Source organism: Accipiter gentilis, chromosome 27 (assembly GCF_929443795.1).
Source record: "Accipiter gentilis chromosome 27, bAccGen1.1, whole genome shotgun sequence".
Lineage (NCBI taxonomy): Eukaryota > Metazoa > Chordata > Aves > Accipitriformes > Accipitridae > Astur > Astur gentilis.
Window position 1 is genome coordinate 3,677,987 of NC_064906.1, and position 17,892 is coordinate 3,695,878.

The following is a 17,892-nucleotide window of genomic DNA, read 5'->3' on the forward strand; positions in this document are numbered from 1 at the left end:
CTGCCTTCCCGCACCGGGGGCACGGCGGCACCGGCCCCCAGCTCTGTGCAGCGCGGACGCCCCGCGTTCCGGAGCAGAGCGCTATCCCCGCCGTGCCCTGGCTCCGCGGCCCGCCCTTCCGAGGCAAACGCCCCGCGCCGCGAAGCTTCCCCCGGCAACGCTCCCCGGGCCTGCGGCGGCCGCCGCCGAGGCTACGCGGAAAGGCTGAGGGCGGGTGAAGGAGCTACCGGCTGGAAAGGGCCAAGAAGGGACTCGTCTGCCCGGCAGCCGGGAGCTGGCTTTCCCGCCTCTCGGCACCCCCGGGGCCCCAGGAGAGCGCAGCCTCTCCCCCGGCCGGGAACAGGCCAAGGGGCACGGCGCACAGGAGAGTCAGCCGCCTGGGGCAGAGGTGAAGTGCCTTAAAAGTCACATCAAAAAACACTTCTCTGTGGGGTGTGTTATTTTTTTTTTCCTTCGGTATTCTACAGTTTCACCTAGCACGTGTAAAAGGAAATGAAAAATTTCCCCTTAGCGTCGGCCTTGTCTGACAGACCGAAGCACACGACTGACTGACAAGGCTGCGGAGTACTGCACGCTGGTAAGGCCACGCAACGCCGGCTCTAACGAGTGAGATCCCACTTCCTATTTCACTTTTCCCTGTATTGAACGTGGGTGCTTTTTATCTCTTGCCATGACATACACGTGCATATCATACACACCTGCAAATAAGATACAGCTAATGTTTAAAGCAAGCTATTAACTTTGGCAATATTCACTATACAATATGATCTAGCCTTCCACATTATATTAGTTATAATGAAATCAGTGGAGAAACAGTACTGTCTGAAGCTTTGATCAGGGTCCTGTACGCTGTGTAACAGCCAAATGAATACATTTTGGTCTTTCAGGTATAAACACAACACGAAAACAGATTGTAAAGCACCTGAAACTTGTTAGCAGCAGGGCCAGTAAGTACATAACATACTACTGAAAGTTGAAGCTAAAACGCAAGTGCTGCAGTAGGCAGTATTTGGCACTTCTGGAAAAAGCATCACACTACCACACCGCTGACGAAACGTACATGCAAAATGCCAACATTTGCTCTTGCTATATGTGTTGCAAGCTCCTATAGGATTAGTTGGGGTTTTTTCTCCAGCACCAAGAGTTGGATCTTTCTTACAAGTAGAACAGAAGGAGGCAGGCGTGGGCTATCAAAGAGATGGAATGGCTTTTCGAGAAGAAATCAAATCAGTTTGGATTCTTCAGCCTCAAAAAGAGATGGCTGGAGTCCACATGGTGAAACCATGAGAGGCATGGGATGGAGAACTTGCCATTTCTCAAAGCATGACTACTAAAAGACACTTAGCAAAATAATCATCCACAGGTTTAAGACAAAAAAACCCGTAGATGGATAAGTGAGTATGGAACTGAGTGTCAGAATTAAGACAAAATCATGAATGGTTAAGCGAAATGGCCTAGCTGCAACTTCTACCTCAGAAACTTCCTAAGCTGACGTCAGGAAAAAGGCATCAGGTTAAACCACTTTATCTAACCCAGAACAGCTATTTACATGTTCAGGTAATCAAGGCTTAGTTTAAAATATATATATATTAAAAAAAAAAAAATCCATAAATTATTAAATTCATAGATTAACAAGATTACCTATACCTGACTGAACTGTTCTTAGAAGCTGAACATAGAAGCTATTGCTTGGTCCAAGAGAGGCAGAAATAAGTTTTGTTGTTGGAAAGGACAGATGCTTGAACTTCAGTATTTCTGGATCTCAGCTACTCACAAAGTACACCTGGGATGCTACACGGAGAGGAGCGGTAAAAGAGTCTCTTACCCTGGAGAGGTAAAACAGACTTTTTTCTAAATGAATTCTCACACCACTTCAGAACTGCAGAAGAGAAGCTAGTATTTTATGCACACATTTTAGTAACTTGACCCACATTCCTGTAAGTATTAAAAGTAACCTTTATTAAAAATAAGACTAAATTCTCTTTATAAATACAATCATTACTGTGTACACAATCCTCTTCAATACACACTGTGGTATTCAAAATCAGTGGCATTTATATAAAATACAGTATTAGTTTTTAATTGCATAATTTTATACCCACATACATTATTTTGCAGATCTAAGGGTCTGAACAATTTTGTTTGTTTTTTTTTTTTCAAAGGACAGAGCGGTATTTACAAGCAAACATGATCCAAACAGCACATGCAGATTCAGGGTACGCAAACACTCGTACACGAACTGCAAGGCGCACTTGGTCTCCCCTACAACAGATTATTTCTTCACAAAAAGGAGACCTATATGACAAAAAGAAAAACAAGAATAACACATATTACTAAGCTAATTTTAAAATTTTCAATTACATACATGCAATTTTTTTAAGTGTGACTAACGCTTACATAACAATAAGCGCCATGAGTCTGTCATTACAAATAATAATACTGCTCTCTAATGCAGGGGCTGTTGCCTTGGAGGAAAACAAGACCACTACTGATCATTTTTAACAAGTGCAGAGAAATTAAATCAACTCCTCATTCTTTAATTTAACCCATGAGCAGTCTATCATCACTGAACTCACCAATGTAACATAAAAGCTCTGCACCCCATGACCACTTATGTACACCGCACAACTCTTCTTCCACTTCTAATTTAAGGAAATTCAACTTCTTTAAATGTCATTATCAAAAATAACCAAGCTGCAATTGATAATTAAGTATTCCTATTTGGTTTTAACATATATATATATTTTTACATTTAGACCTACCGAAGACATGTGGCAAATGCCCTCCTGGCATTTCTGTATACAAAATGGATAGGAAACCCTTTAAAAGTGTGGCCATCAGGTACTGCTCTTCTTACAGCATCTTGAAACTCTTCGTTTCCTGCAGATATACTTGTTGTACGTTCGAGCTCATAGGCAGCTAATGCTGGTGACAACAGATAGGATAGATGGTCATCCCAAACAGTGGAAAGGCCAAGATCCTGTGAGGCAAGTCACAGAATGATGACAACTGCGCAGAATGAACATTAGGATATGACTAAGCTTGCATATTGTATAAATTCAAATAAACCCATGACAAATCTTTAATTTGTAGTTAATGGAAGTGAACCCATGAAGCAATAAGATTTGTATATTGACTCACACACCAACCAGAAGAATCAACCACCAACAACAAAACACCAAACATTTAGCAAGAAGTTAAGTTAGATTACTAGACTAAAACAAGATGAACAGAGTTAAAACTAGATGTTTTAGCTACAGTATCTCTGCATGAAATGTAAGACAGTGCATAAATACACAGCAAAAATACAAGAAAGATCAACTAGGATTCATTTTTCTAACGTCTCTCATGGAAACCCACTTCTGAAAAAACCAATGCACAACAGCTCCCCAAAACATGTACACATGTACATGCACCTTCCTCCCACCATCCCATAAATGCAAAGAAGCAGAAAAGTCTACTGCGTACGTATTCAACATTGCATGAGACTCATAGGCCGAGAATTACTTGCCACCCCAAAGGTTGAGCATTGTGTGGGGAAATAAAAACAAAAACAACCAAAAAACCCCATTAAAAACAGACAAAAGCTAACGGGGATTTACAATATCATTTCCTTCATATCCAGCACAGGAAGAATCATTTCTGGCACAACACGTCTTGTAAAAATCCTGATAAAGGACGAAACTAACTTCTAGAAACACCTTCTGATTTTTTAAAGCAGTCAGAGTAAGATCATGAAAGCTGAAAGCCTGCTTTTATCTAAGGACCAAAAACATTTGTAAAGGATAGGCAAAGCCCACTAACAACCAGATCTGACCTTCCTAGCTCTTTTACAGACCGCTCATAGGTAGCCTGCAGGTGCCAGTAAGCTGATGATCACAGACCTAGAACGAGAGGCAAAGGCAGGGTGGGGGGAAGGAGCCCACACACGAGGCTATGAATCATCACTGCAAATAGTAAGTATGATGTCTGAACTAGCTCAGCACAGCTTTTACAAATAATTTCTCAGTTATTTCACTTTTCATATACTGCATTTCTGCAAAAGCTGATGGAAAACACGTTGCAAAGATACAAGTATGTGAACTAACAAATAGCTATCCAAAACAAGTATGCAGTAAAAACATGCACCTATATTACCACAACAGATCAATGACAATCTTTAAATAGTATTACCTTTCTGTGTTCAGAGACCAATATTCTCAGCTGCAATTCCATCTCATTGCTTGTTACCGCAGCATCTATTGTGGAAGCACACAGAGGAGGAAAAGGGGGAACTGAAGATGTCGTTCCAGGGGAACATACAGATTTTATTGCTTCTCCACTCATTGGTTTCCATTTAGATTCATCATGCAGGTCAAACACACAGACCTCCACAGCATCAGAGGGCTGACAATTTCCAAAGAACTTTTGGTGGTTGAAGATACAACCTATTGTGCGGTAAGGATACAGTGGCTTGGGTTGTTCAACTAGTGGAGGGTCATCAGGGTTGATAGGTCTGTGGATGTACCTAATCAAAAACATTCAATTTCTTATTAATACACCTTATTTCAAGGCAAGGTAAAAATATTTAGATGGGACAGATACAAGCCATTCCTCCTTTTAAAAATATATGCCAAGTTTGTTAACATTCCCCCCACACACCTCAAAATGGCATTAATGTATTTACAGAAAAGTAATTAAACACATTTTGGAGGCATAACATACAGTGAAATAATACATCACTTTTTCTTTAAATCTAGAAAAATAAGCTGATTAATCAAGCAGATACTCAACAGCAATTAAAGTTTGCAACTATAACAAGATACCCATACAGTTTCCCCACCATTCATCACATTTGGAGAAATACAACTTCAAATGCTAACCATAGGATACACAAACAGTGGCAAAACAGAATTGTTTATTTTCAACACTGGATATAACAGATTCCAGAAGCTTTGGAATACAGAGCAACTATGTGTGCCCTTCCAAAATGACTCAAGAGAGAATCTCAGAGAACTTGCAGAGATTCCTGCAGGGGAAAGAAGTAATATAACACTGATTTCACAGGTGAAATAAGGAAAAAATATGGGTTCCTAAACAATCATGTCAGATTTCATCTCCTCTACTAATGATAGCAACAATAGCATCAATGGCAACCAGCTGCCGTGACTCAAAAACAGTTACCAGCTGCCATAAGACAAAAAAGTTACTATATGGTATTAGAGTCACTGAAAACTGTATTACAAATTGTTGAAATATTTCACCTCACACTGAACCAGTTATTTTCCAAACAAAAGCAGTACACAGAAAAAAAGATTCAAAAGCAAAAGTCACCTGGATTACACGACAGTTACATGATAGGGTGTGAAGATAAAAAGCAAAAAAAACAACAACAAAAATATCCCACGCAAACCCCAATATACATTATTCAGTTTTCTTATATTCCTTTTACTCACCTATGTCCTGTTAAGCTCTCCCAAAAAGTAATTGTTCCATCAGTTCCACAGGTCATTACCCAAGTGTGGGGGACTCCTTTTGCTTTTGTTCCAACGCACACAAAGGCTTCCAATCCAAATCCAAGAAGAAGACTGCACAGAAGGTTAGCATGATCTTCACAGTCACCCTAGACAGTAAATATTAGTAAGGTGGTTTGAGTATCAGGCATGGATAAGACCTTTAAGAAAGAAAACAGTGATATTTCTCTAACCATTATTTAACGAGTCATATTTTCCTCCTCTTTACCTAAAGCACATATCAGAAGTCAGGATTTTAAGATTTAAACTTGACAATTTTTAGTTTTCTGTGATAGAATAAATCTGTTAAAAATACTGCTATGTTCTAATGATAGACTATATATATTTTTTATTCAAATAGAATGTATGATTAATACTGGAAAACATTTCTTATGATTACAAGCAATCCAAAACCAGAATCTATTGACCCGTGAAGACAAAACCAATATTCTAATAAAACAAAAACATATATAAGGCAAATACCTGATGTAATACTAGAAATTACATAGTATTTTCACAGTTAGGAAATTTAGTCACTTAATAAAATGTAATTCTACTGTTATTTCACTGCCTTGAATGTGTCGTCACGCTTGGATGTGTTGTCACAGTTCAGAAATTAAACAAAGATAAAACAACCTCCCCCACAGATCTAACTATAAACCAGCTGAGAGTCATGTGTACTGCTTTTCCCTTCAGTCAGAAAAACATTTCTTTCATAAGTACATCACTACCATTGACAATTCACAGAAAACAATTTCCAAATGTGATGTCTAATATTCTTTGTCTCTTAAGTTCTTCACAAATGTTAGCTGTAAAGAAGGAACAAAAATTCCTCATACAATGAAGCCTTCATAACACAAAGCACAGCATTCAGAAGTAGAAGAGTAAGACTCTTTAGTCAAGTACTATTCAGAATGTTGAAAATGTAAAATTTAGTGTTCTTTGATCTATCTATTTGTTACACAGATAACACAATCTTCCCCTACCAGAATGTACAAGGCAAATATACAGAAAAGTACATTTAAACAAGTTTTTAGTGAACCTATGTTCATTTAATAACATCATACCACTTTCCACAAGAAAAGTAATACTGGTCCAGCTGGTGTCTCAGGGGCTAAATTCAGCTATTTTCTATACAGCTTTCCACTTCTGCCTTGGAGGAAACCCTTTCTGTGTGCCTCCAAACAATGGTCCTCAAACTCAAAGTTGCTATCATCATCTCCTTCTGAAAGCCAGTGAGTAGCCAGTGGTGCCTTTATATGGTACCTATGCACGATGTGATATTCAGAGACAACAGCTAATGCCTGTCCTGTGTGGTCTTTGAAAGAGGTCTAAAATTTGGGATACAGCTGCTGCTGCCAAGAACACATCTTTTTAATACAAACACATCAGTGATGATTATTTTTGGATGCAGAAGTACCTCTGTAGCAATGAAAAGCACCGACCACTCCAAAGAGGTATTAAAAGGGATCACTAATTACTTTTATTGGTACAACAGAAGAGCTATAATCCAGAACGAGTTACAATTTGTTTTATTTATTATAGTTTTATGATACAACTTTCAGATCACCAAGAACTAGGCCGAAACTTTTAGTGGAAATCCCTGTCTTGCACAAATGGAACGTAAAGACTGTCAGTATATTTTAAACCCAGTTTTTCAAAAGAGACTTTTTCAACTGTTCCCGGATTAGTTCAGAATTTAAACTAGTGTCCTGCACACTAGCAGGGATTCATTGAATAATTATATGGGATCTTAGAAGAGCAAATGAAGAAAACCAAGCTCACTGTGAAACAGATGTATTGACAAAGGGACCCCAACAATAGCAGCAAAGAAAGTCTACTCCAAAGCCTTCTTGTCTGCTATTTAACACGTTTCTCTTTAAAAAGATCTTATTGTAACAGAATTCTCCAAATATGATTTAATCCATGTATTTGCAGCCTCTTTTAAGTTACTGACTTCAGTTAGAATACGATACCAACTCTGTTGTGCCACACAATGACTATTTTCACATACCTGGTTTCTACATAAAAAAGCAAGAAGGGTGCACCACTGTTCTTGTTTGCCACCACCTCCTCCAATGACAGGAGCTCTTTCATAACCCAGGACACTGACAAATCGTGCTGCTTGTCTAGGTGTGTCTAGTAACCGGCCTGCTCGAAGTGGTCTGATATATGAACATACTGGACGGTTTACTCCATTTTCATCCTGAACATATAAAACATGGTTATTTGCCAGACATGCAAATATCACAAAAAATTCATCATAACTTAGACTGTCTTCTTTGCAATGGGATTTATTCTCCCTGAAATAAACATCACTCAAAAACATTAAGACACAAAACTACTTCTAGAATTAAGACACAAGACCATTAAGGCAACTCATTCAAAGACATTACAGCTAGACTCTTCTGCTGGCTCTGTCACTCGTAAGAGATTCTTGACTAAAGATTTGAACACCTGGAACAGCACATGCTGCAATTAATTTTCTTAAACAGGCGAGGAACTGTTCACGCTCCACCCACTATCAATTTCTACATTATCACCAAGCAAAAAACCAAACCAGAACAAATACATACACACACCCCAAAACCCAAAAGAAACCCCCAGAACAACCCCCCAAAACATTAAACGCTCAGCAGATTTTAGAGTTTAAAAGGTGTCTATTTGCTTCTGAATTTGAATACTCTACCTCTTGTTGTAACACCAAAAAGCAGTTCAAATTTACTCACAACGAAGTAACTAGATCTCTATAAATTAAGAGAGTAATAACATGAAGAATTTTCATGGAAAAATGAAAAAAATAAGATGACTAGGAAAAGGTCTACTTTATTACATGCTGCAGGGAAATACTATGATTACCAGCTATTAAAACTATTTCAAGAAGTACAGAACTCTTCTTTTCCTCACTGGGCTGAATTGGTACTTTTATGTTCATATATTTTAAAAAGGGATCAAAGCCTTTTAAATCTCTGCAGCTTCAGGAAATTATGGTCTCATATTTTTACTATATCACATATTGCCCTCGTTAAGGTTTTGCCATGCTTTTCCAGCAAGTTGGTACAAGAAAAGCAGCATTTATTTGAAGCTGACTGGAATCCTGTTGAAAATTATTTCACAGCTTGAAAGCAATCAAAAAAATCACAGGCAGGATTCATTATTTAATATAGTTTTATATATGTAATGCATGCTTCTGCATTACACACATGAAACTGGATGATAACTAAATTATCAAACAATTCCGATAATCTCATTTCTCTTCCCAGAAATGAGAAAGGCCATTAAAAGCAGTTTTACTAACATTTGCTACGGCCAGTGGGAGACTCAAGATACACTCTCTATAGGTACTGAACTAGCAGGGGGCCTAGTTCCTACAGCATTCTGAGGGCTGCCAGTTTCTATACTGGTCTGTAACAAAGAACTTAGTCCTCTGATCCTATCCACAAACCCCTCCCCCTCCAACCTTCTTCCCAACCCTACTGTAGCTTTCTGGGTGCAGAAAGTAGAATACAATTAATTCATACGTTGCTTTATTCTCAAAATAGGACAAGTCCCATTTTTACCTCATGTCCCCAGCCAAAATCCCAGTTCCGTAATTCCATATTTAATTATATGTTTCTCTACATACCCTGCCCTGAAACTCTTAAGCCTTTGTATGGGGTCTGGTTGGAATGTAGTTAATTTTCTTCATAGCAGTCCCTACAGTGTCATGTTTTATATTTGTGACCAAAACAATGTTGGTAACACACCAGTGTTTTAGCTGTTCCTGAGCAGTGCTTGCATAGTGTCAAGGCCTTCTCTGTTTCTCATTTGGCCCCTGCACGGAATAGTTTCAGGGTGGGCAAAAGGCTGGGAGGGGACACAGCCAGGACAGCTGACCTGAACTGGCCAAAGGGATGTTCTGTGCCATACAGTGTCACATTCAGCAATAAAACTGGTGGAGAACTGACTTCTAAACATGCCCCTGCTTGGAGACTAACTGGGCATCAGCCTGCTGGTGGGAGGTGGTGAATGATTGCCTTTGCATCACTTTTTTCCCCCCTCACTCTTCCTTTTTTTCTTTCCTTCACTTATTAAGCTATCTTGATCTCAACCCATGAGTTTTATCTCGCTTTTGCCCCTTCTATTTCCTCCCCCATCCTGCTGGGGTGGAGTGAGTGACTGACTGGGTAGGGGCTCAGCGTGCGGGCTGGGATTTGTAAGTTCACATCACTACTGAACACTCATGGTACAGCCAGAATGGAAGTTGTTACTTCACTGAAGAGCAAGAGTAGGCACAGATCACTTCAAGACATTACTTTGAGATAATAAGCTACTGCGCATTATCTGTGCTAGGAAAATTGCCACTATGCAGGCTAAATTCATAGCACCAAAAATGCAAGGATCATACCACTCCTTTTACTGAGGGACAGCCCCCAAGGAGCAACTGACAGTAGTTTATTAGCCTACAATAATTATGTCCATAGCTACTGTGTGACATAAACAAGACAGATTGTTTTACAGACCACACAGAGCTCGAATATTGTGTGGATCTGTTCCAACAGATCTACTGAGTCTGCTTTTGTAACTGTTTTATCTGGTATAAAATTTGTTTGAAACAGTTTGCACAGATCACGTAAGTCTTTGCCATTTGTGAGTATACACAGAAAAGACTAAACAGGCTCTACCACCTCCTACATCAGAGGTGGTTGGAGCAACCCTCCTGTCTGCATCATGCTATTAAGCTTCAATACACAAACAGAAGTTTAATCCTTACAAATTTCATTTTTTTGCATGATACACCCCATGTAGCCCTGACCTGAATGTAACCACATCATAAATCCCTACAGATTCTATATACACATAAACTTCAAAATATATAAAAATATAAAAAAGATAACTTAAAGTATTGGTCTATTCATAAAATCTACAAACCTGTGCAAAAATCTTTACCAGCCTTATGTTGTGTGTAGGCCTAATCTGTAGGTATTCTCTCCACCATTGCTTAGCATACACAAGAAATAACCGTTCTTTTTCTGCTGTTTTCTGACGTTCCAAAGCAAACTGCAGGTAAGAAAAAGATAACTAATCACATACATGTTAATTCTAAACAGGAAAAAAGCCCATAATCATTAAGTACATTAACACCAAATTCTGGCATATGTAAAATAAAGCTTGATATTTAAAGTGTGCCGCACAAATGCTGAAGAATAGTATTTTTAAATGAAAATCCAGTGAACAAAAACCTCAAGTTACATTTCTTGTTTGTAGGCTCATATATCAAGCTTGACTGAAGTAGTGTTCATCTTAAGTGATGCATTTCTGTACAGAAGGATTGCTCAGCTTTTGATGTGCAGAAGAATATCTGTGTGCACCTTCAGGCCAACATTTACTGGCTTTCCAGGCAGAACAGCTGACTTGAAATTATTGTTTCAAATGGGAAAGAGAGCAAGAAAACATACACTACCTGAAGAAAATTAGGCATATTGCATCTTTCTTATTTTTCTCCTTAAAGTTTTGTTACAAGTAATGAGAAAAACTACTAAAGTAATATTTCAAATAATGTTCACTATAAACAAAGTCGTTCAAAAAACATAATTATATTTCAATTTAATAGAAAAAAAAAAAAGAAGTATCAAACATTCAAAAACCCACAGCTCTCAACATCTACAAGTAATTCTATACTGCGCTCCCGCCCCTCCCCCCAATAAAAAAGTAAGTCAGCTCTCCCAAAAATTACTTACTTGAGTATTAGTTATTTCCGGAGACAGTGTTTTATTAAGCTGTGGATACATTTCCAGTCTGATGTTTAAAACACCAACAGAAACCTTTGATTCTGTACCTTTGAATCAAAATAAATTTTGATCAGTTGTCTCAAATTCAGTTTACTTAGGACATTTCAGCCAGACAGGAGCAAATAGTTAAAATAAATATGTTAGCTATCTAATCACAAAAAATAACTAAACTTCTTTAAATATAGGCAAAATAAGCATCTTTATTTACATTTCAAACTCAAACGAGGCTCCAAGAAACCATAATCTGGCCAAAAAAGCAGACCTCTAGATCTGAGATAGTGATCTAAGGCCCTCTTTGAAGCCAGTACCAGGATGTATGAGATGATTGGCATCCTAGAAACATCTAGAATAGGCACCTAAAATAGAGTAGGAGATTCACACACTGTAGAAGTGCCTATTCCACTGATCATGCAGGTAGCTCAAATTTAAGTAGTCGGAAATAAGTGAAGTTAATCTTCCCCAAGATACAGTTTATTATGAAGGACCCAGATTTTTGATAGATTAATCAACTTCAAAAAAAGACCCCCAAACAACAAACAAACAAACCACAAAACCCTGCAGACGTAATGTTGTTACATAATGCTGAAAAATTTAGAATTACGTAAAGAACAAGAAGCATTACAAAACAACAGAGAGATAGGATTATAAATAATACACATAACAGAAGCCACACATAGTAGTTTGTCTATTTATCTGAGATGGCAGCATGCTTTGATGTTCTTGATGCATTTTTTTTTTTTTTTACAATGACAAGACTTTTGAAGAGGAGAAAAAGCACCAGATTTACTGGATTGATAACTTTATTACTTGGAAAAAAGATAATGATAATTAGATTTAACTCCTCCCATCACCCATTTGAGTATTAAACTCAACTTATTTCTTATGGATTTCCAAGTCACTATACATAAAAAGCTCTTCATTTGAGAGACTATCCAAACCCATATTGCTTACTAAAGATTTGCCAATGCCAGCATTTTCAGAAGGAAATGAAGCTAATGAACACATTAGCAAATAAGCTTATAGATTTGTATTCACTGGATAAAACACTGCACCAAATCACACCCCCTGACCCCACCCTAAAAAGCAGCCAAAAGTGATGACAATTAGGAATAACTTACATACTATATCCAACCTCCAATGTATTTTGAAGGTATAATTTAACTCTTCTGAAAATATCAAGAACTGCTCACCTACCTAACAGGTAGAGAAACTGCAATAAAGAATACTCAAATGACTCAGCAGCTACTAGTTGACCAAACTCTGGGATAGCTAGCATAGCAAGTCATGACAGGTTGAGTCCTAGAGCTAGTGTTTATCCACTAAATCGTAATATCCTAAAGGCTTAGGTTGGAACTCCTAGAAAGTGGAGTGGGGACAAGTGATAAAAATACACATACGTACTACCTGCTAAGCAACTAAACAAAGCTCTTCAGCCCTTCTGTCAGAAAACATGCTTCCAGATACTGGAACAAAAGGCAGCACAGCAGAGATCACTTTCTCTAGCAGTTGCTAGTTTGCTATGAAAGGGACACAAATTGTCTTCGGTGCACTGCTCTGATATATTCCTGGAGATAATAGAATCATAGAATGGTTTGTGCTGGAAGGGACCTTAAAGATCACCTAGTTCCAAGCCCCCTGCCATAGGCAGGGACACCTTCCACTAGACCAGGGATGGGGCATCCACAGCCTCTCTGGGCAACCTGTCCCAGCGCCTCACCACCCTCACAATTAAGAACTTCTTCCTTACATCTAATCTAAATCTTCCCTCTTCCAGGTTCATGCCATTACCCATCGTCCTATCACTACATGCCCTTGTAAAAAGTCCCTCCCCAGCTTTCCTGTAGGCCCCCTTTAGGTACTGGAAGGCTGCTACAAGGTCTCCCCAGAGCTTTCCCTTCTCCAGGCTCAACAACCCCAACTCTCTCAGCCTGTCCTCACAGGAGGTATTCCAGCCCCCTGATCATTTCTGTGGCCCTCCTCTGGACTCCCTTGAGCAGGTCCATGTCCTTCTTATGTTGGGGGCCCCAGAGCTGATCACAGTACTGCAGGTGGGGTCTCACCAGAGCAGAGCAGAGGGGCAAAATTACCTCCCTCGACCTGCTGGCCACGCTTCTTTTGATGTGGCCCAGGATACGGTTGGCTTTCTGGGCTGTGAGCACACGCTGCTGACGATTCAGTTCTTCATCTACTAATACCCCCAAGTCCTTCTCCACAGGGCTGCTCTCAACCCACTCATATCACCGAGCCTGCATTTGTGCTTGGGATTGCTCTGACCCAGGTGCAGGACCTTGCACTTGGCCTTGTTGAACTTCAGGAGGTTTGCACAGGCAAGTCTCAAGTCTGTCACAAAGTCCCTCTGGATGGCATCCCTTCCCTCCGGCATGTCAACTGCACTACATAGCTTGGCATTGTCAGCAAACTTGCTGAGGCTGCACTCAATCCTGCTGTCCATGTCGCCAACAAAGATGTTAAACAGCACCGGTCCCAATACTGACCCCTGAGGAACACCACTCATTGCTGGTCTCCACTCGGACATTGAGCCGTTGACCGCAACAATTTGAGCGTGAACATCCAGCCAATTCCTTATCCACCAAGTGGTCCATCCATCAAACCCATGTCACAACCATGAATTGGTAGATTTTTGGTTGGTTGGTTTGTTTTTGATAACTTAGCCAGATTTTGCAGAAAATCACGTGGGAGTTGATCTGGGAAGTGGGAGTTCCCAGACATGGGGGCCATTACTAAGCAGGATCTGGAATACACATTTTTAGTACTTTGGTAACAGAAAAAACTGACCATTAGTCTCCTACACCTTTTCTAATGATACCTTATAGTAATTTGTGAGTCGAACTAAAATTAAACTACACCATAAATACTGTCTTAAGCTTCTAAGCAAGCTCAGTACTCAATATCTCAAGTCATCATTACAGCGTTATTATTTATCCTTACCCACACCCAGGAGTTCAACAGCAACGTTTGTTATGCCATTCTCTGCTGCCAAGACAGATCGCCACTCCAAGAAATAGGATGCTACTAGCGTTGTCTCACCAAATGTGTCTGTTTTGATCAGAACCATATGCACTGGATCACATATAGATAACATAGTGGTTGCATCCACCATTTTACTTCCATCACCTGCCATTATTCAACCAAGATAAGACAGCAAAAAAATATTACCGTCCCAAGTCCTCCTCAAAATTAAAAAAAGTATGCATTTACATTAATTGCATGCATAGCATTTTAAGAAACATCTCATGTACAGAAGTGTAAGCAATGATCCCATCTTAAAAATCAAACTCAGTCTAGGACAGAGCTACAGAAAGATTACAGTTGATTTACAGTGGAGATAAAAAGGTTCCTATAGTTGAGTACTCCAATGTAACTGGTTCACTGCACAAGAATTAAAATGGAACTAGCATTTAGGAAAATAAAGAATATTAAAGCACCATTAAGTAAAAGAAATTGAAAAATATTATTTTATGAAGTTGGAATGCATCAGGTCAGCTTACTATACATCAGTATTTAGGAAACAACTTTCTCTATAGTTAAGCTTGATCCTATGATATAGGGTCTGCTCCATGAGCCTAAGCAGGATTAACAAATTCTGGTTTTCTTTGAATTTGTGGTATATTCACTCCCTTCCCCTAGTCCAACTACAATAGCTCTGGCTTTCAATCTGTTCCCTGATATTCCATAAGCCACCCTGGATTTCTACAGGATTCAGACAATATCCAGAAGCCTTTTCATAACATACTTAGCTCTTACCATGTTCCTTGGCTACCAACAGAATGGTAATACAGGTTATGGATAACTGACTCTTCTGCAGGTGTTTGCCAACTGGTAGGCAAACTGAAATTACACTGAAGTTTTTCCTTCCATATGATGACAAATTTACATTTCCCTTATTCACCTGTCAGCACAAAGTTCATGAAAATCACAGCCACCTTAGTATCTCTTACCATCTCTGAAACTATGGTCTCACTGTCAATAATGGTTAGTTTGTCAACTTCAAAAATTATTTTAGAATGGAAGGAAAAGAGGCCAGAGTAGAGAAAGATCTACAAGTGGTGTAACTTAATACAGCAATCAGTTTCCTTAGGAAAACGTGATAAAAAATAGGAAGGAAAGCCACTAAATAATATCAAACATACTTCACAATAACTCTGAAGTCAGAAAAAAACCCAATAGCATCAGCTTTAAACCCACAATGTTCCTTACCTAGGCTATCCTTGTGTACTTCAAGTAAAAAACCATCATGAAAATCTGGCTCGCAGGCACAGGGTACAGGTTTAGAACGGAAGCGCTGATTTCGAAAATGTAAACACAGAGTGAAGGTAGAACAGATTTGGCCAGGCAGAGGCTCCGGTTCCTGAAGATGCTCCAGAAAAGCTTTTCCACCCAAAACCTGAAGGTAAAGATACCTCCGTGTTGGGTCAATGTTAGCTGTAAAGCGTAGCAATAAAGATGAAGAGACTACAAACAGATCTTAGGAAGCATGTTAAATATCAGTTAACTAACAGGAGACTAGAAAAAAAAGAAACTTTTTTGTAACAAATGTTTAGGAGAAAGTGATTTTAAAATTTATGGAAGTTATCTTAATGTAAAATAAATGAATTTTTTTTTAAGAAGTCACATTTTAGGCGACACTAATTTCTGCTGCTTACATGAATTTACTTCCTGTAGACAAGCAGGAAACACATCCACCTTTATGCCAGTTCATACTGGATTACTCATTCAGAGTTCAAAAATCATAGACTTCAAAATTTCTCTCAAAACTATGATCCAAATATTAAAATAAACAAGCAACATACTTCTTTTCAAAACTGGTGGTTCTCTGGCAACAAAATGTGTTGATGGTTTTGGAGCTGAAGTCCTCTCCTTTTCATTCACATCCTGGAATTACAATTAAGACCTTTTAACACACCACGGGATGCCACAGTGCTCTTACCGCACTCTTCTAAAAATTAAAGAATCCTCCATTTCAACTGAATGCCATTCCTTGGGTATGCTCCCGCCTAGTACTTGAGATGTTACAAAACTGAACAAATACTTTCAATGCAGTATTATCATTAAACCAATTTTAGCATATGCATTAAGCTGTTCTGCTCCTAATATGTCACAAATCAGTAAAGCCATCACAAACCTTTGGAAGTAATGAGGTTTTGCTTTGTCAAAACACCAAGTCAGTAAAAGAGGAATAAGCAAAAAACATTTTCACTCTTCAGAAGCTACTTACAGTTACAAATTTAAGTTCCTTCATAACATCATCAATGATTCCTCGTTGCCTTAAGGCTTTTATCAGATCTTCTGTGGATAACTGCTGATGCTCAGGTGCTAACTCTTCACGTATAGTCTCAGCAAGAACTTCTCTTATCCTGCCATGGACATCCATCTAAAAGAAAATTCATTATATACTACAAATATAAGCTCTTTATATTGTAGCAGCTATGACTAAACAGTCACTCTATAACACTAAAGGTATTCTCCTAGGAACACAGAAATAACTATACCAAAATATTAATCTTTTCAGAACTAATCAAATGAGTCACTATCTCACCAAAGCAGCTCTACCAGTTAAAAAAACCACACGCATACCAAACACGGGCATTTTCACTGCTTTTGGCAGCATCCCCTGCTTTGAACCTCCCTCCTTACAAAAAGGTCTGCAAATCCATCAGTTATAAAACGCTCACTGTTTTAATTTATTGTCTCCCTCAAAATTCAAACTTACGATAATAGTTTCTTATTTTTTAAGGGGAAAAGTACACCTTTATATACTTGTAGGTAAGTCACGAAGTAGTAAATCTCCATTGCGAGCTTCCCCCACGTGCAAAGGGAAGTCAGAATTTCTGTCCTTCCCCTCAGCTCTGAAACTGCGTGGATGCGTAAAGCTGTTGATCAGCCGGGAAGGCTGTTAAGGCCACGCAGCCGCTGGGACCCAAAATACCTGGCGATACACGAGCATTCCCATCTACTTCCCCCTCAGTTCAAGGCACAGCCCGGGGAACCCGGCTCAGAGAGCCCCAGCCTTGGGGTGCTGACGCCGCCGCTCAGCCGGCCATGTCCTCTCCCCGTCTCCTCAGAACGGGACACCAAGTGAGAGAGCAGCAACGGGGGGAGGCCGGACGGCAGGGGCCTCGGCTCCCTCCCTCCCTCCGCAGCCCAGGAACGAGGAGGGCGAGAAACGGAGGCGGTCGGTGGACGGCGGCGAAAAGGCCGCGGGCGGAGGCAGCCATTAGAGGAGGGCGCGGACCGCTGCAAACGCCCGTAAGGCAAAACGGCGGCTAGAAACCATCTGAAGCGGCCATGGTGAGAAAAACAAAGCAGGGCGAGGGAACGGATGCGGAGCGAGCGGGCTGCGTGTCCTGCCGCCACCTCAGCGGGCACTGCTGTCACCAAGGGCCGGGGCCCGCAGCGCCGACGCGGGAAGAAGCAAAGCGCCCTCCCCCCCGTCCCCGTGAGGAGAAGTCGCTCCACCGCGGAGACGCCCCCACCTTGACCAGCTGCTGGTGAATGATCTGCTTCAGCTCGGAGGCTTTCTCCGGCGGCAGCGACATGGCGGCAGCGCAGGAGAAGGAACCGCGACGCTTCCCGCCGCCGGAGGAGCGGGAGCGCGCCGCGCGGGAGGC

General features: G+C 40.1%; 1 protein-coding gene across 4 annotated transcripts; it reads right to left on the reverse strand.

Annotated features, from left to right (window-relative positions):
- Positions 1-1,938: 1,938 nt before the first annotated feature.
- On the reverse strand, positions 1,939-17,892 carry CEP76 (centrosomal protein 76). 4 transcript variants are annotated; one of them, XM_049830537.1, is made up of 12 exons: positions 17,758-17,892; positions 16,500-16,655; positions 16,075-16,156; positions 15,482-15,706; positions 14,213-14,398; positions 11,213-11,310; positions 10,404-10,532; positions 7,507-7,698; positions 5,436-5,602; positions 4,174-4,507; positions 2,763-2,980; positions 1,939-2,295 (listed from the first exon to the last, which is right to left on the reverse strand). In XM_049830537.1, exons 1-12 carry the CDS (start codon positions 17,818-17,820, stop codon positions 2,157-2,159), a joined length of 1,989 nt encoding a protein of 662 aa, XP_049686494.1. In that variant the 5' UTR covers positions 17,821-17,892; the 3' UTR covers positions 1,939-2,156. The 4 variants fall into 4 exon arrangements, with proteins under 4 accessions (XP_049686494.1, XP_049686496.1, XP_049686495.1 ...); XM_049830538.1 differs by having other exon boundaries at positions 2,258-2,295; positions 2,751-2,980; XM_049830539.1 differs by lacking the exon at positions 14,213-14,398.

Coding starts and splice junctions, on each gene's coding strand:
- CEP76 (XM_049830537.1), bottom strand. CDS start 17,820: ATGTCGCTGCCGCCGGAGAAAGCCTCCGAGCTGAAGCAGATCATTCAC. Junction 15,707..16,074: donor ACCACCAGTTTTGAAAAGAA/GTATGTTGCTTG, acceptor TACGCTTTACAG/CTAACATTGACCCAACACGG. Junction 2,296..2,762: donor GCATTTGCCACATGTCTTCG/GTAGGTCTAAAT, acceptor TTTGTCATATAG/GTCTCCTTTTTGTGAAGAAA.